Source organism: Homarus americanus, unplaced genomic scaffold, assembly GCF_018991925.1.
Source record: "Homarus americanus isolate GMGI-L3 unplaced genomic scaffold, GMGI_Hamer_2.0 scaffold33468, whole genome shotgun sequence".
NCBI lineage: Eukaryota > Metazoa > Arthropoda > Malacostraca > Decapoda > Nephropidae > Homarus > Homarus americanus.
Window position 1 is genome coordinate 1,605,484 of NW_024714177.1, and position 22,193 is coordinate 1,627,676.

The 22,193-nt window shown below is 45.6% G+C and overlaps 1 protein-coding gene across 12 annotated transcripts in view; it reads right to left on the bottom strand.

Moving 5' to 3' along the window:
* The window catches only part of LOC121876480 (NAD(+) hydrolase sarm1-like), a 218,971-nt gene that overhangs the window by 34,385 nt on the left and 162,393 nt on the right, over window positions 1–22,193 (bottom strand). For 7 of the 12 annotated variants that reach the window (XM_042381606.1, XM_042381586.1, XM_042381616.1 and 4 more), the window contains one exon: window positions 3,729–3,842. The exons of 1 other annotated variant lie outside the window; for it this stretch is intronic. In XM_042381606.1, the coding sequence (XP_042237540.1) occupies window positions 3,729–3,842 (114 nt within the window). Of the gene's footprint in view, window positions 1–3,728; window positions 3,843–12,034; window positions 12,203–14,370; window positions 14,502–14,523; window positions 14,815–18,386; window positions 18,495–22,193 lie in introns of those variants that run through there. 4 more of the 12 variants (XM_042381633.1, XM_042381639.1, XM_042381675.1 and 1 more) reach the window with 4 other exon arrangements.

The window sequence follows — 22,193 nt, forward strand, 5'->3', positions numbered from 1 at the left end:
AGGACCACACCAACATCTCGTACAGTACATCGGGTATTTCTCCAGCGGGGCGGTGTTTCTTCTCCCGGCCTGAGGTCCAAGTGCCGGGGAGGAACGGGTGAGTCACAGATACTTCTGGGTACTGTGTGTGTAGACAAACCTTTACGCTCCGTCCCCCTACTTGTTACGAGGCTTCCGTTTTACCAGTGACGATCCTCCTCCTTCCCCCAAGGTCGGCTGCCACACTTCTCGTGAACTGATCTATGTTTGTGACTATCAGAAATGCAGTGGTTTACGTACAGCGGGGGAGGTGTTCTCACTAATGACAGTAGCGGCTCTTACCTCACTGGGGGACAGGGAGAGGGGGAACTGCAGATTGGGTGTCCAGAGGGAAGAGCTATCTTAAACGGGCATAAAGTTGACATCAGTTCACAGTAAAGCCAACCCTTCACTGCCGAGAATTCTGCTTTTCAGGTAACAAAGGAATAACGAGAGGACAGGTGATGATGGGAAGAGGCAGACAAACATATAAAGAGTGACCAATTGTGTTACTTCCTAACGAGCGAAAAATCGTAGTTCAGTCAGGTCAGAATAGGCGGGTTGGGGCTGACTCACGCACCCAAAGACGACCAGCGTGTAGGCAGAGAGATTAGCATAATTCTGACGTGGCAAGACACCACCGCCTTACCAACTAGGCATGGGTCTGGTTTACACTGCAGGCAGAGTGCACCTAGTGTAGTTGTCAAGCTTAACCACCTATGACCCCCCCCATCCCCTCACACGTCACGCCACAATAAATACTACAGATGCCTCGAATGTCACCTTGGAGTGAGTGTTACTGCAGGTGTGATGACGTCCAACAAGGGGCGTTAATACACAGGTAAGGCAGGTGACGACACACACACACACACACACACACACACACACACACACACACACCTCCCCCTGTGATCATCTCTTTAGTTGCAGCCCAAAGCCACGTCGCTCCAATACCTGTATCTAAAAAGAGTTAAAGGTTTCACCGTGGTTCTGTAGCCAAGACGTGTGTGTGTGTGTGATAAGATCTTCCTACGTGGAACTACTGAGAAATTCTGACTAGCCGTGAGGTACTGCCACACACCACCACCAACTGCACCACACCCACCACCATCTGCACCACACCCACCACCATCTGCACCACACCCACCACTAACTGCACCACATCCACCACCATCTACACCACACCCACCACCATCTGCACCACACCACCATCTGCCATACCCATCATCATCTGCACCACAATCGGCATCACCATCTGCACCACACCCACCACCATCTGCACCATACCCACCACCATACCACCATCACCACCATCTACCACACCACCACCATCTGCACCACACCCACACCACTCTGCACCACATCTACCACCATCTACACCACACCCACCACCATCTGCAACACACACCCACCACCATCTGCAACACACCATCTGCACACACCATCACCATCTGCACCACACCCACCACCATCTGCACCCCACCACCACCACTGCACCACATCCACCACCATCTACACCACATCCACCACCATCTACACCACACCCACCACCATCTACACCACACACACCACCATCTACACCACACCACACCACCATCTACACCATACCCACCACCATCTGCACCACAATCATCATCACCACCACCTATCTCCTCCTGGCACTAACTAGGCTGCCGCACCACCACCACCTTATCCTTGCACCCTCTCAAAGGTTATTTTTACCCAACGTAATGTCATGATGCAGCCAAACTTCCCTCGGTATGAACTTGCGACCTCAGTAAAAATCCGTTCCTACATCAACACTGACCTGACCAATGACCTTTCAGACTTAAGATGATACAAGGAAAAAAAAAAAAACACGTAACCTATTGTATACAGGTCTAAAAGTGTAGCCCAGCCCAGCCAGGAGTAGTTTACATAATACTGGGTAAACTATTATCTGTCAAGGTTCACTCAGTTAAGAGCCGTGTATGGGCGGCCTCTATCACAAACTACCTCGGCTCTTGGCTGTAAACACCACACCACTCCTCAACACCACACCACACCATACTACTACTCCACACACCACACCATACTACTACTACTACTCCACACACCACACCATACTACTACTACTCCACACACCATACTACTACTACTCCACACACCACACCATACTACTACTACTCCATACACCACTCCATCCCACCTACACTGGTGCTAATTAATTGTCCTTAATTGGTGCTATATACACCTCTGTGCAATTTCAGTTTGTGTTTAATATACGTCCTTTCATCTCCCGGAACGAGGAAAGTTTGTTTTAATTAACTGTGTGTGCGTGTGTGTGTGTGTGTGTGTGTGTTAGAGAGAATGAGTCATCGACATAATATTTCAGATGATGCAAGGACATGAAGAGTAATGCCCCGTTGGTGTTGGTGACACGGTGACAATTACCATGAGGTCACAGGTTCGAGAGAGAGAGAGAGAGAGAGAGACGACTGGACGGCCAGACCCAAACCACCGCACTCCAACACCAGACTTCTGACCCACAAGCCACAACCCCAACCAATCTATAAACTAATTTGGGTTATAAAAAAAATAGTTAATGCTTTCTACACATAGGTCTAAGGCCTATACCCAGAACAAGGGTAAATGTAGTACGATTTCCCAATTAGTCTTCAAGCTAAATTAATGATAAAGTTAGTACGGGAACAAGGTCTTCACAAGAGCATCATAAATCAACACTAAGATTCAAGTGGCGGTAAAAACGTTGATTCTGAGCGAGGTTTTGTGTGAATGAGTGAGTGAGTGAGGCGGTGACGTCATAGAGGGAGAGAGAGGGGGGAGGGTGAGTCACAAGGACAGGCCCGCCCAGGGGAGGAGGACCGCCGCTGAGTCAAGTCAGTCACTCACACACCTCCCTCAGTTTACCGTTTTCTATGACACGTTACATAATAGACGATAATATTTCAGCCTCCTGTGAACCGAAATAACAACCTCGAATAATACGACAGACAATAAGGGTGAAAATATTATACTAAGAATTACTATAAGTCGTTCTTACATTCAAATTCATTATTATAGTCATTTAATAACCCAAATACAAGCAGATAACAAACTAGAAATAAAATAATCCACGTTCCATCATTTTCAAAACAGTAAGAACTTTAGATCAAAATATAACAAATATCTTGGCTCACAACTTAATATAAATCGTTGTTGGTTTCGTCACTTGCTAAAACACACAGTAGGCGGTGATGTTGGTGATAAGCGTACAAATACCATCTTCATTTCCTCCTTTAGTTTAACTTATTATTATTAATTATAGATACGATGTAACCCGTCCACACACACACACACACACATGACCTTGACTGACCTTAAACAGCCTGTAAACACGACTAAAACGATGGTTGTTATGTCCCTAGAGTATGACTGACTGACACACGCACGCACACAGTGAACCTGCAGTAACAGTATGCAAAAAAAAAAAAATACCCGGAAATAAAGTGACTATGTATGACTCAAAAAAAAATACATATATCGCGTGTTCGGGGTGACATAGCCAATCAGCCCGTGACTCATAGGTGACGTCACTATTCCTTGGACCAATCATTGATGCCACATGACCACAGAGGCAAGGCAGGCACCCCCGTACAGTACTTTAAGAACGTAATGAACTTTTTAACTGCTGACTGGGACATACGCCTGTGCTTAATGACGTCACTCACCTGTTGTTGATTAAACTGTTGGTCTTGTTGAAATCTTTTAATGCGATTCTGGAAGTCCAGGACCTCGCCTCCACCGCCGCCGCCTGGGCCGCCCTCCCCCGTCTCGCCTGACATCTGTAAGGACACAGGAAATAGTCAGTCTCAACACACCCTCTGATTGGTCGGTTAAATGTATCAACAAACCCTCTGATTGGATGGTTAAATGTGTTAACAAACCCTTTGATTGGCTGTTAAATCAGTGTTAAGAAACCCTCTGATTGGTTGGTTAATTGTCAACAAGCCCTCTGATTGGTTAATGAAATCGATGTCAACTTCAACCCCCGAGACGAGCCTTAAACCACACCTGGGAGTCACACCTCACACCTTTATTTTTACCTGAAGATTAACCACCTGAACGCAAACCTGGGGGGCTGGGTTGGTTATTATTATGGTGGTTTAAATCTTCAGGTGAAATAGACAGAGAGATCTTTAGACGACTCTAAAAAAATAAAAATAAAAAATAAAAAATATATTTAAAAAAATTCCACACAAGACCAGACACCGTGACCTACATACTATAGAGGACTCGTGACAGGTAAACACAGGTGAGCACAGGTAAACACAGGTGAGCACAGGTAAACACATTCCACCGGTCAAGAGGGACAATTAAATAATCTCCGTTTATCTCTGTACTTGATAGCGAGATAAGACATACACACACAAAAAATGAATTAGTCACACAAGAGTAATAATGAGGTGACGTGGAAAGAAAGAAAGAAAGAAAGAAAAAGAAAAATAAGAGAGAAAGAGAATCGTCGACTATTGAAGAGAGAGAGAGAGAGAGAGAGAGAGAGAGAGAGAGAGAGAGAGTAAATCCCCATTATTTTCTGTCACTTGTCAAAAGAGAAATCGTCGTCACAGCTTAATTTTAGGAAATTTGCTGTATTTTTAGAAGAGTTGGAATTACTTCTAGTTCTCGCCATCTCTATATATACCCCCTCATGCCCGACTGAGGGGGTATTATTGGGTATATCTGAGGGCCAAGGGTAAAAGCAGGGCACTGGGGGTGATTACTGATAGATAGGCTGAAAATGTTTTAGAGTGTAGGGCCATGGTCGCCAACCCTCAGACGTAAGATTGATTGATTGATTGGCCGATTGACTGTAATTGGTTGAATCGTCAATTTTTTTTAGACATGGCGAGTAGAAATAAATGGACGTGTCGGGTGAATTGTAAAAAAAATAATCGTGTGTCGTGACGCCGCTGACCAACACCACCCCCAACACTGCGGCAAAACTCCGTCGTCAGTCTCTTGCCAAACACAGCACGCAAAGTAGGAGAAGCCTTCCAACCACAGCACCCAGGACGCATTTGTCTAGCTAAACCTATAACACACACACACACACACACACTGGATGGATATATTAACCTGCATATAAATGATATAATGCCTACCTGTCCTAGTACCCAGTAGCACCCGTCCCAGCACCCAGCACCACCCGTCCCGGCACCACACGAGCGCTGCACGAGGCGATGAGAGAGCCTAACAACACGCTAACTACCGACCACGACACTTACAACCTTATCTAGGCCAGGTGGTGTGACCCGTCCTTATGAACCAGGTCGACCTTGTACGAGGAAGACTCATAGATCATCACTAATTAACTAAACATTAGGGATTATTAATAACATCCCCCCAGCACAGGTGTGACGCGGATATTAACTTACATTACACATAGGTAAACACACCTGAGAATAGCGCCCACATGTGTGAGTCTCCCCACAGTGTCAACACACCTGTACCAGTCGGCTCCACACTCGGGTAAAGTTCACTACGGCGACACATCACTACAAGGCCTACACTGCCACGCTACGACCCTCTTGTACTCCTCCACTCTGGGTCACTACTTGCTGCTTGCTCCTCCATCCTGGTAGCACCACCCACCACACAAACACCGCCAGGAGGCAGTAGAATAGTCGGAGGTCTTGTCCTGGGCCGAGCGGGAGAGAGAATGCATGCTAGGGAGGTAGGTGGCCTATTGATTTACCACCAGCAGGAGGAATCGAGTACCCACACAGCCACCCACACAGCGCTCTCCCACCCTCATGCCACCCACCCATCACAGACCACCCTACTACCACGCCACCCACATCATCAAGCTATCTTCCGTCTCAGAACTCGAGTAACAGTGACTAACACACACACACGTATTTACTACCTCCAACTCACGACTTTGGGGAGCGATGAACACAAGTGACAGTGATCCAGGGTTTTCACCAGGTTATTGTAGCGTTTGTGTTTACTGTGAGGTGTTACGTGGTTGGGTGACAAACAGTTTTATATTACACACACACACACACACACACACACACACACGTTGTCTTATATCACCTGCTCTCGAAATTTTTTTTATTTTATTTTAACTTAAAAAATAGTAGTAAAAGTAGATATAAAATAATAATTATAACCCCACAAACAAGGTAATTATCTTATCTCTCGTGTTATAAGACTCAAGCCTAATAATACCTAATAAAAATTTATATCGTAATAACAGGTAATTACTTGTGTTTATGTAAGAATAATAACAAAGAAGAGGAAACAAACGTGTCCTATTGCCTGGACAGGTTAATCACACAAGGTATGTAATAATTACCTGGTGAAGTCATAAAAACGGAGAGAGAGAGAGAGAGAGAGAGAGAGAGAGAGAGTGTGTGTGTGTGTGTGTGACAATATCATATTCTCAGTGGTGACTTGAGTCGCAGTGGCAAGGTGAGGAAGGACCAGCTAGTGTGTGTGTGAAGGGGGGGGGGTTGACCAATCCAAGTCAAGTCACAACACGACAGAGAGGCAAAGAAAGGGATAATAATTTTAAACACTAATTATTACTGTCAGCTGTTACACATGTTTTTTTAATTTGTGATATACATAATTGGCATATGTAGTACTTTGAGAACGAACGAACGAACACACACACACACACACACACACACACACACACGCGACGCTGGTAAACAAAACAAAAATAAGTACATATTTCTCTGCCTTCTACAGGTTTCCATGGACACTACACCACCTGCCTGACTCATCCATGATCATTGCACCACCTGCCTGACTCATCCATGATCATTGCACCACCTGTCTGATTCATCCATGATCATTGCACCACCTGTCTGACTCATCCATGATCATTACACCACCTGTCTGATTCATCCATGATCATTGCACCACCTGTCTGATTCATCCATGATCATTGCACCACCTGCCTGACTCATCCATGATCATTACACCACCTGCCTGACTCATCCATGATCATTGCACCACCTGTCTGCCTCTACATCACCCCTGTACCACCTGTATATTTCTTCCAGGTCACTGTATCACACCTGTATGCCTCCTCCAGGTCATTGCTCTTTCCTGTCGTATCGATCAGGCCCAGCTGGTGGTGGGCCATCAGGAGTTTATTCTCATCTGTGTTGTGGCAATCCATTACGTCCCTACGACCTACTCTCACCCTCCTCCTCCTCCTCTTTCTCTTCTTCCTCCTCCTCCTCCTCTTCTCTTTCTCTTCCTCCTCCTCCCTTGTCAAACATCATCGCAAATGAGGGGGGACACAGATGAGACGTAAATGGAAAGGAGGAGAAGTAGAGAGGTAAGAGGGAGAAAGAGGAGAGAGGGAGATGCAATGAGGATGGTAGCAGAGAGAAAGATTGATGGATGGTGAATAGAAATTGAGAGATGGAGAGGAAGAAGGGGATAGATTAGAGAGAGATGGAGGGACGGATGTGGAGTGAGACGGAGAGAGATGGAGGAGAGGATAGAAATGGAGCGAAAATGGGTGGGGATAGACGGTTGGGGCGTGCAGGAGGGAGAGGGGGAAAGAAGGAGGGAGGAAGGGAGGGCGTGTTGGGTCCTCCGTAAGTACACGCCATTCATCACTGTTGGACACCCTCGCCACACCCTCCACCGATACACTATAACTCTACCCTGTGTTGTGGCCCACATCTACATATACACCCCCTTCCTCTTAACACCCAATACACTACAAGGCCACACCTACACTCAACTTCTACCATCACCACTACACTAAACCGCACATACCCCTCCACTACACTACCACCACACATCCCTACACTCCACCACTACACCACCACACATCCCTACACTCCACCACTACACCACCACACCTCCCTACACTCCACCACTACACTACCACCACACATCCCTACACTCCACCACTACACTACCACCACACATCCCTACACTCCACCACTACACCACCACACATCCCTACACTCCACCACTACACTACCACCACACCTCTCTTCAACCAATTACCACTTCCAACATCATCACCTCCTAAATAAAATTAACATCGATAATAATTCTCTTCAATAACTCAGGTACAGTCAGTAAACAAAGCAGGGGCGTGACGGGGGTGTTACCTGAGGGCGTGGCGGGCGTGTTAACCAGGCCAACCCCCCGAAGTAGATTACAGTACTCACGATGTAATGAATGTACACAAACGCCCCAACATTGTACTTAGCTCGACCGGATAATCTCTCGTTGGAGTGTGAGGGGAGAGTGAATTGTGTGAGAGAGAGGGAGGGAGAGGGATGTAGTATGGAAGGAGGGGTGGAAGGGGGAAGAAGAGGTATGGAGTGTGAAGAGAAGGAAGAGGGGAGTTATGTAATGTGGAAGGAGGACAAGGGTTATGTAGTGTAGAGGGAAGGAGTAAAGGAGTGAGTAAAAGAAGGAAGGAGTAAGGAGGGAGGAGGGAGAGAGTTATCTAGTGTGGAGGGAAGGAGCAGCACTACGATACGCCCCCCTTCCCCCTATCCCTGATCAACACCACCTGGGCACACCTGGGCCCGAGACACGCACCCAAGGTCACCCACTAATTGATTCCTGACAGGTGCAACGGAGACAAAGTATTTACTATACTGTAACACATACATACATACATACATAAAACGCACACAACACTCGACACAGCCATACTGACCCCCAAAACGGCTATACACACGAATAAACAGTCGTCCAGGGCAGAAATTGTCCTCTAGGAACGAGAAAATCAATACCGTGGCGACCTTCTACAGGAGCTGGACGTCCTTTACGCCAGCACGCACGAAGGCAGGCAGGCAGCGGCACACCATGGAAACCCCCGGAGCACAAAGGCCACCGTCACCGCCTCCCACATCATTAAGCTCAAGTTTACGAGCGTCACCACCTTGACGCTCATCCAACTCAGGTGAAGTGCGACTATTAAAGATCCTGACACTCTATCTCTCTCTCTCTATCTCTCTCTCTCTCTCTATCTCTGTCTGTTTCTCTGTCTCTCTCGAAATCGGCAACATAACCACGATCACCAAACGACCCTGACATACCCCCCCACCCTCCCCAGAGACAGTGACACCTTAGCCCTCCCCAGCCCAGAGACACAGCGACACTCCCCCCAGACCAGACACACACACAAGCAACAGGAGTCAGCTGGTCCCGTGTGTCATAACAGAGTTGACCTTTCCTCTCACCACAAGTGGGCATAAGCTAAAAATACCCCCATCTCACGCCTCGACCATCAGTATCCTTGACCTAAGTGCCACCTTTAGTCTTACTTCAGTGCCATCCTTACCCTTACTCCAAGTGCCACCTCCAAGCACCAACTCTTCACCCCCCAAAAAAAGAAATTCAACGCATTAAAATCATCCACCTGACACGGAAATAAAGGCGGGATTCACGTGGCGCTGCACCTCAAACTCAACAGGGAACAAGAGAAGGGTTTTAGCCGTGCACCCCACCCACCACACGGCAGCCTGACGATAAAAGCACTCCACCATTATCCCACCCGGCCACCCCTCTATCAAGTAGCTCATAATGTCACCTATGGAACAATTTGGTGTGTGTGTGTGTGTGTGTGTGTGTGTGTGTGTCCAAAGATATACTGTAACTTAATCTCTCTCTCTCTCATTACCTGAAGACTTAAGTAAAACTTAAGACCTACACAATAGTAACACCCGACACTCTACACTGAGGAAAACACAAGAGGACCAAAACCCTAGAGAACACCACAGGAATTACCAGGAGGAGCTTCAGTGTTACCTTGAGCCAATAGGGAGCAACACGGAGACTACCTGCCATCCCCCTGAGTCAGCCGTCAACTCCGGGTAACTCGTCCCTCAGCAACAAGCACAGGGAGGGGACACACACACACACACACACACACCTGTACATCACTGTGTACAAACTTTCAGATGAGTCACTGATACGATCTTATCTGATAACACCTTTACGGGCTCTTACCTGGGTTACCTGGTGCCCCAAGCTCCTGTTATTAATATCTTCACCTCTAGTCTCTCACTACAGTCACCTTCCATCATCACAACACCCGTTCAAAGTCTCAAACCTTCACACCACCACCACATGACACGCCCTTCAAGCACTCCTATCACAACCCGTCAACAACTCATTCAGTCACAAATATTAACGCGTCTTTTCCCACCAAGTTCCTTCACTATAAATAACAGTAAACATTCCAGAGAGGTGAGGTGGCGACGTGAGAGGAACGCACCGCCGGCTGGAGGTGACAATCACGAGTATACAAGTACACAATGTTTTAACGCTAGAGATAACATTACTCTATCTCCCACGCGTCGCTCTACCACCCACTCCCCCACCCCCTCACATACTAACCCAGTGAGTCATCTTTTTACGTACTGTAAACATCATGCTCAACCAGTGACTCACTTAAAAGTTACCTCCCTCTTCACCGGACAATCTCTCAAGCCTGGCGTGACTGCACGTTCTGTACAGCACCTTACTGGCGCATACTTGGAAGGCTTATTATTATTATTTATTGTCCTTAGCTAATATGTTCTGTGCCAAGTTTCTATGTGTGAGAATATTATTGGTCGACTATCATCTTTATTTTTATATTAATTAAGGATATTATTATTAGCCATTATTATTATCAACAAATTTCATTATTACTATTAGAATTATTAATATATGTTGTGTATGAGAGACAGATAAGAAAGGGGGGAAAGAAAGGAGGGGGGAAAAGAAAGGGAAAGAGGGAGGTTAGAAGGGGGGAAGGGAGGAGGGGGAAGAAAGGGGAGGGGGAAGGGATAGAGACAGCCTTTCCCATCTGCAGTCGCCAGAGGAATCACGGAAGCACCTGCCCAAGCGTAACCCCCCCCCCTCCCCCACCTCAAGGTCCCAGTATTTTGCTTCCTTACTTAAAAATACCCCGTTTAAATTCTCAGTATTTTTCTTCTAAACTTCAAACACCACCAATTAAAATTCCTAGTATTTCCCTTACTAAAAATATATCTTTCTTAACTCTCAAAATATGTCGCCTTACTGTACGTACAATAATATATTTCCTTATTCTTATTATATATTTCGCGTTACTTTAAAAATATCCCTTGAAGTTCGCGAGCTATGAAGGGTGAGTGTGTCTTAAGTCCCTCTACCACGTTTTAACAATATATAATTTCTTTACACTACCTTAGCAACTTAAGTGCCCACAACTCGCCTCCCCTCCTTCCCCCCGCCAAGCACACGAGGTCGGGGAAATGTTGTATAAGCACTGGGGAGAAAAGACTTTAATTTCCCCTAACGGGTTTATGGCGAGGGAAAAAATACACATTATATCTTGTTTATTCTCTTAACTTCAAGGAAACCTAATCTAATTTGATCTTTCTCTCTTTCTTTTCCTCTAGGTGACTTCCAAGCAAATCCCCAGCATTCCGAGAAGGTTAATTTGATTTAGTCTCTCTCTCTCTCTCTCTCTCTCTCTCCACGACACTTTCAAGCAATTATGGCCAGCAGGGACATACTGTATACTGGTCGGGGCATAGGTGGAAGAACTCAACACCCACATCACTTAGGCACCGGCAACAGAAACCAGTGTGTGGCTGTCAATTATCGGGTGTACACAGGCTGTCAATCGTCGAGTGTACACAGGATGTCAACCGTTAAATATACACAGGCTGTCAATCCCCGAGTGTACACAGAAACATCACAGAATACACCTGACTTCTTACATGTTGCCCCAAAAGACAGAAACAGATTGGTAAATATTCCAGTGCTTACAGTGGACCGTAACTTCCCCCCCCCCACCCCCCCCAAGAGGCTCTAGGATTCTCATAACACAACTTGTCCCCTAAGACTCCTCACTGAAGCAGAAACAAACATTAAGACTCATGGCTTCTCCCTGTACCTCACGCCTCAGATGACAACACAGAAGAATAAATCACTCAATAACATACGTTTGTAACTTTACCCCCCAAGATAAAAATAAACTATAGAACGGGATAAAACTGCTTACCTTCCTAACCAGCCTGTGTGTGGCCTCCTTCAGGTATGGCAGCATCAAGCTCGGTAAACCACAACCAGGTGTGTGGGTCTTAGTCTCTTGGGGGTCACTCATCCGTCAAGTTTACTCCGGTAAGTAAACTAATTACCAACACACCTGGATTCGTTTAATAGTTTACCTGGGCCAACCAAATTTCAACTCTGTCTTTTGAATCTCTCTTTCACTAACACTACTACAGGAAGTTATATGATAATGTCACTGGTACATGACATCTATGGTATATGAAGTCACTGGTATTTGACGTCCCTGGCATCTTAACGTCATCAGACAGACAGACAGACAGACATAAGAACCATAATCCTGACAGATCACACAAGAGGGAGAGCCATGTGCTTAATACTCCCCCTCCCACAAACACCCCCTGCTAATCACCCCCTCAATGATGCCTCTTATGACCCTCACAAAAACCATGATAATAAAAATAATAAAAATTCGGCAAAAGTAATAAATAAAAATAACAGTAATAATAGTAATAAATGATAAAAATAACAGTAAAATATAAACAATAACACGAAATAATCAAAACAACGTAACACGGATGAAGACACACTCAAACTTTCAGAGGACAAAGATAAGTGTGTGTGAGTGTGTGTGTGTGTGTGTGTGTGTGTGTGTGTGTGTTTAACCTCTAGTACCATTTACCTTTCCTTTCACATCATTTATCAAATTAACACACATCTTTTCCTTGGCTGTTCGCACATTCCAAAAAATTCAGTTCCCTAAATTGGTCAAGTTTTCACAACACCTAATTAGCATTTACAGTTAAAGGCTTTTGTTTTTTTTAACTCAATACTCTCCAAGATAACAATTCCAACAGCTAGTTCGGAGTCGGTCATTCGTATTCTGAGGGCAAAAGGGAATTTAAGAGGTTTTAACGAACGAGCCAATTAGCGTTAACTACTGGCCAGGGCTCAGGGATGATGCTTTACATACACTCGTTCAGTATGCACGTCACTCAGTCAGCTGGTAGCATGGACCAACACAACAGCAGAGAGCAAGGCAAGTTTTTGTGAGGAGTTGACAAGGACGCCCGTAGCACGTATTAGCCAGCCAGGGGGGTCTCTCTCTCTCTCTCTCTCTCTCTCACTCTCTCTACTCTCTCTCTACTCTCTCTCTCTCTCTCTCTCTCTCAACAAAAACAAAAATCTAGTTGTGAGTTGAGGCAGACAGCAGGCCAAAAGCCACACGTTACTGGGACTGTAACTAAATATTCATGTAACCTGAGACAGATCTGCACGTTGGCCATTAATCCTTTACACAAGCATGCTACTAATACAGTCACCACACCACGCACCATCCTCACCACACACACACACACACACACTATTCACTCAAAAAAACAATTAAGCTTATCAATAGGAAATCCTACCCAGGGATATCTAATTAGTCCCCCTCCCTCCCCTTCACACGGTAGATAAAAAAAAAAGTAAATGTATCAATGTATCATCGTCATCACAAAAATCTCTTTACCACGAAGTTAACACGTGGACAAACTTTTAACCAGATAATAGAGGCGATTTTTAAGTTACGTTCTAAAAAAATGAAACGAACAGACAGACTAATGACATCTACGTATTTATTCCATTGGGTAATAATATACACGAATGGATTAAGTTGAGGATGTTAGTTGTTGTTAACTTGTAATTGCTGACGGATCGCCAATATTGTCCTACAGTGTTAGTTAGTCATTAGTATCTCTCATGTGCTTCATTCTGACTCTTCTCATTTATCCAGGTCATCCTTCCTTCGTTAAGTGTCTATAGAAGCCAAATACAAAAGGTTTAATCATACACAAACTAACATATCTATAAAATCTGGTGGTCAAGGGCGTATAGGGGAACACTAATGGCGCAACTACACACACATTACGTAAAAACAAACAAGCGAGCCAAAACATGTTAAGAGTGGTGGTTTTCTCAGGGCTTATTATAATGATACACAGTTTCTCCACACAAACACTCGGTGGATTAACAACAAGCAGGGTAGGGCAGGCGGGGTATGGGGAGGGCATCACAGGGGTAGGCTACGGTGATAAGTGCTGAAGGGGAAGGGGAGGGGAGGGGGGGTTATGAAGTGCATATATCCCCCCATATATACAGTATAGGATTGAAGGTACAGACACCAAGGTCACACGATTACTACACTACACTGTACTCACTGTCCACCATGGTACATCATCACCACTACACTGTACTCACTGTCTACCTTGGTACATCATAACTACACTGTCCACCAGGGAACACACAACTCATCACTACAGTCAAAACTCAACGGTACTTTTCCCTCACCACACGCGGTAGTGAAGTACCTCATGTTTCCCGGGAGCTCCGTGTGTCCACCGACCACTGCCGGATTACTACAGATCACACATGCGCCGCACACATCGTAGGACCACCACGCGCTGTTCAGAACCGAATTGTTACGTCCTTCACACCACAAACCTCAACTTCCACAGAACAGAGATGTTGAGATGCCATATATCTCCGAGTGTTGCCTGAACGATGGATCTTCAAGCAGCCCAAGATGCAGGTCAGGCAGTAATGTGGCACGTCCTCTGCATTATTCACAACAATCACCGCCATCGACTATAACTCCTAACCGGGAGGTGAGCGGGGCACGCCCTCTCAACAAACACACGAGGGAGGGCCTCGCTGCTGCACCACTATCTGGGTCTGGTCAGGGCGTCTCTACCCTGGCGGCAGCACCTCCAGCATCACCCCCGCCTCCACCACCACTGAAGGAGTGGAGGGGTGTGTACCACCGCCTCACTGAGCATGCTCCTCCCTCCCGATGAGAGCGATCCATACTTCTGCCGTAGGACCACCTTCCTGCCTCACGATGAGGGGGCGTGGCTCACACTGGCCCTGGCAGGGTGGCCGGCCTACTGTGGCTCAAAGCGTAGCAGCGACAAACTGAGAATCATGCAGTGGCTCACTCCGGCTGACACCGGCCTCCAGTGGCTCAGCTATAGGGCTCCACTCGCTCAATAGATGTGGTCCTCTCAAACATCATCACTGTCAAGGGGGCGTGGTTTAATGACTCGAGGCTGGCCTACCGTGGCTCAGGGGGCGTGGTCTACTACGACTCGAGGCTGGCCTACCGTGGCTCATGGGGCGTGGTCTACTACGACTCGAGGCTGGCCTACCGTGACTCAGAGGCGAGGACGACGTCGACTCGTCTAACAGAACCTCAAGACTGATAGTGGTTCAACACGCAGCCTGCCGCCTGCCATGACTAATTCTGCTGCTGTTGTTTTGTTTGATGAGAGAGAGAGACCGTCATAAGCAAGGCTAAATGACATGCGCGTAGCACCAATCACCACCATCTACATACTTAATACCACCTGAGAACACGTAACACACACCGGTCCACAGTGCAGGTGGGCGAGCCTTCTCCCTCCCTTCGTAAAGCCACAATAGATATTACTGCTTTCTGAACCACACACAGAGTCTGGTCTGGTGCATCTACTGACGAAGTTTAGTTGAAATCCTTAGTCATTTGTGGGAGGTATCGTGTTCCAAAAAAATATGACGGACGGACGGAGTAGCAGCTATTATGCATTTCCACGTCTCCCTCCTGCACCCCCCCCCCCCATGATTGATAGGTGAGGAAGAGAACGCTTAGCTACGACCTTGGCATACAAGGCCTCGGGTGTCTGCGTGTGTACGTGTACCACCAGCTGATGTACACGACTACCACACACACACACATATACACAAACAGGTTCTTTTTTCACAGCAACACGTAAAATTAAGTCCATTTTTCAACACACACAATAAGGTTCAATTTATTATAACCACAAAATTAAGTTAATTTGTTTTGGCCGCATTTAATTAATTAACTCATTAAACTCTCTCCACCTGTCAACACACCACACCACTCAGCCGCAGTGTCTACCACCTACCAAACACTCACACAACAATATACCGTCTTGGCTCAGTGGTAAAGAGCATCACAGTCAACCTCAAGACCCAGGGTTCGAGTTCTGTTGTATGGTGAATGTTTTAAGAATGACTTTGATGTTTGTCTACAGTTAATTACACAATAACGTTAAAATCACACCTGAGAATCTACCTTAACTAAATGCCATACGTTCACTTAGTAAGTTTGTGAAGTGATATAAAATTAAGGTAGAGAATTAATGCATGTCGCCTTTTACCTTTTGTTTGGTGTTAAGGGAAAGTATTTAAAGTAAAGATCTGTCTCTCATGTGTAATTAGTAGTATTTTTGTTGTTTCTAGATGTTATCTGCTCTGATTTTAGCTTCAGTCAAACAGCTGGGTGCGTTCTCAAGGCTTCAGCAACGAGGAAAATTTTGTCGTAAGAGCCTCAGTAAATCTGGTTACTGTTCTATTTATTTTTCCTGTCACATACACGTACATACACACTAAAACAAAATTGTAAATAAGACATTAGCTTTAGATAATGACATGGTGGTCATTGAGTCACACCTCTCTCTCTCTCTCCTTCCTCTTCCATCCCACGAAGATAAAACATGAACTCCCTCCCGTGCACAACACCAGTCCCACTACTGTACAATCAAACATACACGCGTACGAAATGATGACATACATTACAAGTCCCTCACAGCTCCCTTCCTCATGCCACGACACACCACACGCACGTATAAAAATGGCATTTGAATAGACAAGTTCATAATGATACCATGATAGTGATGGATGGGAGGGTGATGGTGATGATGGAGGGTTTAGGCTAGGATGGTGAAGGGGGGGGGGGTGGCGTGTGCGGTGGCGTGTGCGGGGGTCGTGGTTGAATAGCGTGATTATAGTGCTAGAGAGGAGAGCTGACAGGCATGGGGGAGAGAGAGAGAGAGGGAGGGAAGGATTCAATTCGTGCACCTGGACAAACGCTTGTACTACACCAACACCTGATGCTTGCCTCGGTGTGTGTGTGTGTGTGTGTGTCGCTAAATGTCGTCAGTAGTGTTGGCGTGAAGACCACCCAGCAGGAGGAGCTCTGACGCGGTGGTGGGTAGTGGCCGTCACACGCGAGGTACACTTGACTGACCGACCATGCACGGCACTTCATTCTTATACCCTAATAAAACATCACCCTATATACCTTTTCAGTCCTTACCCCCACCACACATGCTCGCTCTCTCTCTCTCTCTCTCTGACCAGGATCTAGCTCTAGCACATGCACCAACAAGTCCTTACACAGACGTCAGTATAGATAAGATAAAGTGAGCGGGTAGGTCTGACTGTTAACTGGGGAGAGGCACAAGGTGACAGCCCCGGGTAATCTCTCTCTCTCTCTCTCTCTCTCTCTCTCTCTCTCTCTCTCTCTCTCTCTCTCTCTCTCTCTCTCTCTCTCTCTCTCTCTCTCTCACGGGGTTAAATCACCGTACTCAAGGGATTAAAGCATCGTACTCATGGGGTTAAGGCATGGTACTCAAGGGATTAAAGCATCGTACTCATGGGATTAAATCATCGTACTCAAGGGGTTAAATCATCGTACTCAAGGGGTTAAATCAACTTACTTGAGGGATTAAATCATCGTACTCGAGGGATTAAAGCATCGTACTCATGGGATTAAATCATCGTACTCAAGGGGTTAAAGCATCGTACTCATGGGATTAAATCATCGTACTCAAGGGGTTAAATCAACGTACTCGAGGGGTTAAATCATCGTACTCAAGGGGTTAAATAATCGAGCTTCAAAGGAATTAAGAGAAACGTTCCCACAGACCCTTCCGTTACGAGCAACGTTTTGTCACAGTAGTAATACATAGTAACAGCGGTATTCTAACGTCAGGCCATCGTTCACCACACTACAATTCTCTGAAGTGTGACGTCATTGAGTGACTCCCTCCTCTCTCTCTCTCTCTCTCTTCATTATCTATCCTTCCGAATTTCTCTACTTTCTCTCCCTCCCTCTGTGCCATCTAAATTATCCACGTTACAAAATAAATAATAAATGGATAGTTAAGACTTGGATACAACTTTCCTCTCCACACACACACACACACACACACACACCTGCCCATACGAGGAAGTGATGGAGATGACATTTTACCTTTACACTGTCAACCACTTAAGCCTCCATACCTGCCACCCACCATACCTGTGCCACTCTCCAAACATCATCCACCATCACTGATCAGGCCCCCCCCACCCCATTCAGAACACGACTTACATAAATACATCAGATTATCAATGACTTGTTTAACTATCACACCTGCTTCCATTAATGACCATCACACCTGTAATCACTTTTCCCTTGAGGTTATTACACATGTTTGGTTTATCACCTGAGCTACATCACACCTGTCTGTCTTCATTACCTTGTTTCTATCGAGTGGCGAGCGTCGTCTGTAGCCGTTCCACCAGCTCATAGTGTTAAGCAGATGAATGACTGTGGCACTGGTAGCTGGCACTCCCTGTACCACACGCTGCTCCACCACCACCACCAGGCGCTCCTTGTGGTTAAAACTACACTGGATCCCTGGAGTCGATAGCACGGCCGCACACACAACACAACACACCAAACGTTGACCAGTTAGTATAGCTGTTGCCACGACTTGTATACACATTTAAATATTTCACTATAAATCATTAACCCTCTCGCATGTCACGGGAGATACACTGTGTTTTAATGTCTGTTTTATTTCAGTGTCTGTAGTGAGGTGAAACAGCCCAGGCAGCCAAGGAAGAAGGTACATGTAGGTGGTTAGCAACAGGCAAATGTCACTACCACACGAGGTAAATAACACAAGTCTCTCTGCACCAATAAGCTGTTGCACTGAAGATTATCTGAACCACTTAATAACACACACACTGGTGGTGCTTCTCTCTAACCCAACCGAGGCTATGACACACACACACTAGTGACAGGTAGTGTGTAGTGTTATGATCTAAACCCCCAGCAGGTGAGGTAACAACAAGCCTCACTGATCCTCACATCACTACGTCACCTCAACACAGATCAATATCTCTCGTGACATTTAAGGAAGAAAAAAAAATCCCCCTAAAATAATCACTGGTGACCTACTCATGTCTCAGGTGGACGGACGCTCCTACAACACGAGCTATGGTACTGTAGTGTTGTTGATGGTGGTGTTGTTATCCCCACGACCTGCTCACACACACTGTATCCTCACGTATGCCCCGTCGGCTATAATATACCCCGAGCGCCATATCTACACTACAACGTATGCTGCCCCCGCGGGAACAGCACCCGGTATCATGTCCTCAGTTCCGGTTGTGTGTTACTCATAGTTCGCCGGGCACTCCCCCCTCACCAGCCTCCACGATAACGAGCCCACGATCACTACACACACACACACACACACACGTTAAAAGTATGTTGAGTACCCGTCCCGCCTCCGTATACACATTGACTCACATAACGCAATCAACTTCTAATAACAAAAACAAAAAAATATGAATGACTTTCCTCTGCATCCGGGAGTTGAAGAGACAATGATAAGCACAAGAATTCTTACACGTGGAAGTAACATCATTTATTAATACTTACATCACTCAAGTACACACACACATACCTGAGAAAATACCTGTACTACACCCCGTATGTTATCACTACCACCACCACCTCTTACCTTCAGTTATCTCCTGTTATCACCACCAATAATATCCTCCTGAACTCATTTTCTCATCACGTCAACCAAACTAAATCGTGTCTTGACACTAAGAAACGTTACATGAACACGTACGAACGCGTTTGATGACGTGTGAGAGGGGGTACTGACGTCACAAACAGCTGATTACCACAACATACCATTGAACACATCATCAGCTGACTAAGATACGTAGCTATGGTTTGGTTAGGTTAGGTATAGCAAGTTGAGACTGATTACGTCACATCATATTAACTTATGTTTGGATATGTTAGGTCAGGGTAATTTAGATTGTGGGTTAGGTTGGGTTAGGTTAAACTAGGTTAGTTAGGTTAGAATGGGTTAAATTAGGTATACTTTTGATTGGATTAGCTTTAGTTTAATTAGAAAGCAAGAGTTCCACAGGTAAGCAATCATTACATCATTATCAACAGGTGAACCAGACCTTCCAGCACCCACCAGGTATATACAACAGTGACCCTAAATATAGATGGTTGATAACGTGAATTACCCCAGGGACACATGTGGGTGGAGCCGGGCGGAAGTTGTCGATACTCATAGTCCATCATTTCCTGTACCACAACATCCTCTCCCTTAGTGTGTGTGTGTGTGTGTGTGTGTGTGTGTGTGTGCATCCCAAAATATACTCGGGGGTGGGGGAGGTGGAGAGAGAGAGACAGAGAGAGGAGAATTGAACCCAACACCATCCACACCAACACAAACCCTCCCACTCCACTTCCCTCCATCTCTTCACCCTTCCCTAACAAGCAACCATCAACCTCACCAAACCTACGGGACCAAAATTCCGGGTTTCATTGCAGGTAAGAAACATCACAAACACCATCATATAAAAAAATACTAGACAGAACTATTTACAATCTCACTTGAAGAAGGATCGTCGATGGCTCTTAAGATGAAAACTTTCTTCATGGCAGACTATATACCTTGGCAGTGCCCCATGGTGAAGAGTTTCAACACACTGGTAAGATGTTAGTAAAAATTAATTAAATTCTCATCAATAATCACCACACGTCTTAAATTTTGAAACACAAGAATATTCTGTTGTTATTAGTAAACCTACAAGGGCGTCTACCATAAAGTAGGACTGTTTGAACACCTTCTATGAAACTCGATACTGGGTAAGCCACATTATACTCCGGCCTTTGTTGTAGAGACCACAAGTGGACCAAATATTCCCCGAAAGGACATTGTATATTTCCCCTGGTTAACCTATGTGTGGTATTACTGGAGAATATGTTATACCGGCTGTGTAATAATAACCTAATAAAAGTCTCTTGTTCACGGCTTGACTTTTGTATCTTAGTAAACAATTTTTTTTTTATCTACCAAAAATAAATTAGAGGCAGCGACTTTTGTTTGTTGACAGATAAAGTTAAGAGTATTAAGTTCAGAAGCTAAAAACACACACACACAATCAAACACAAACATGAATTCAACGTACGGTATCTAAAGGCAATCCCTCACACATTCGTATAAACACACACACAACACAGACATAAACACTCAAACATACATACAACATGATAGGAACAGGCAAGAGGTCAGGGGAACGTGGCAGCAGTGTTTGTTCATCAGTTACCAGGAAATAAGGCGAGGGGGTGAATCACATCCACCAGGTGGGTGATTTAATTACAGGTGACCGTTGCATCAGACTTGTGTAACCATCAAGTGTATAGATACTGAATATATAAGTTTAATAGGAGAATAAATGTGCAGAAAGTTATCAAGTTCAGTTGGTTTTATCGTCAACAACATGCTAGTGCTGTACAGGTGTGGAAGTGTTGCTCGGTCGTTACATCATCTTGACCAGGTGTGTTTATGTCCAAATTTATAGCCATTCTCACAGGTAACTGCCAGCGTGTTCAGTTATGACGTTTATTAATATTCAGAGAGGGGCGTGGAAATCTTGCTCAACACTGACTGTGATTATGAGAACAACACCTGCCCAGATCGAGGAGACAGGTGAATATACCCCGTCAAGGACACAGTATTGAGTCCTGCGTCCTGCCTCGCCACTGTAGGATTACAGGGCGTGGAGAAAGTTCGTCTGGCGAAGCTCCCTTTTCCGTGTCATTTTGGGGAGGGTGGGAAAGCCAGGGAGATGTTTTAAGGAATGGGAGAGGGTCCTCGCACACCCTTTCAAAACGTTGCATCAGAGAGCTTGGTGGTGGTGGAGGCCGTCACGTGGGACTCCCCCCTCAGCTGTGTGTGGTGACGTTCGTTCCCAGAGACTCATCCATCCGGCGCACAAGATACTGTTAGCAACAAGTCTCGTGCGAATCCAAGACAAGTGCACGTTAAATAAAGATGACTGTACTTTGATCTCACACTAATGTAAGTCCTGAACAAGTACGTGTTACATATGAACCGAGTACGTCCTTAAAAAGGCAAGTTATTTAAGTTCAGTACAGAATAGTACATGTTACATACAAGTACTGCTGTTTATTATGAAACGTATGTAAGTTCGATAAAGAGTAGTACGTGTTACAGAAA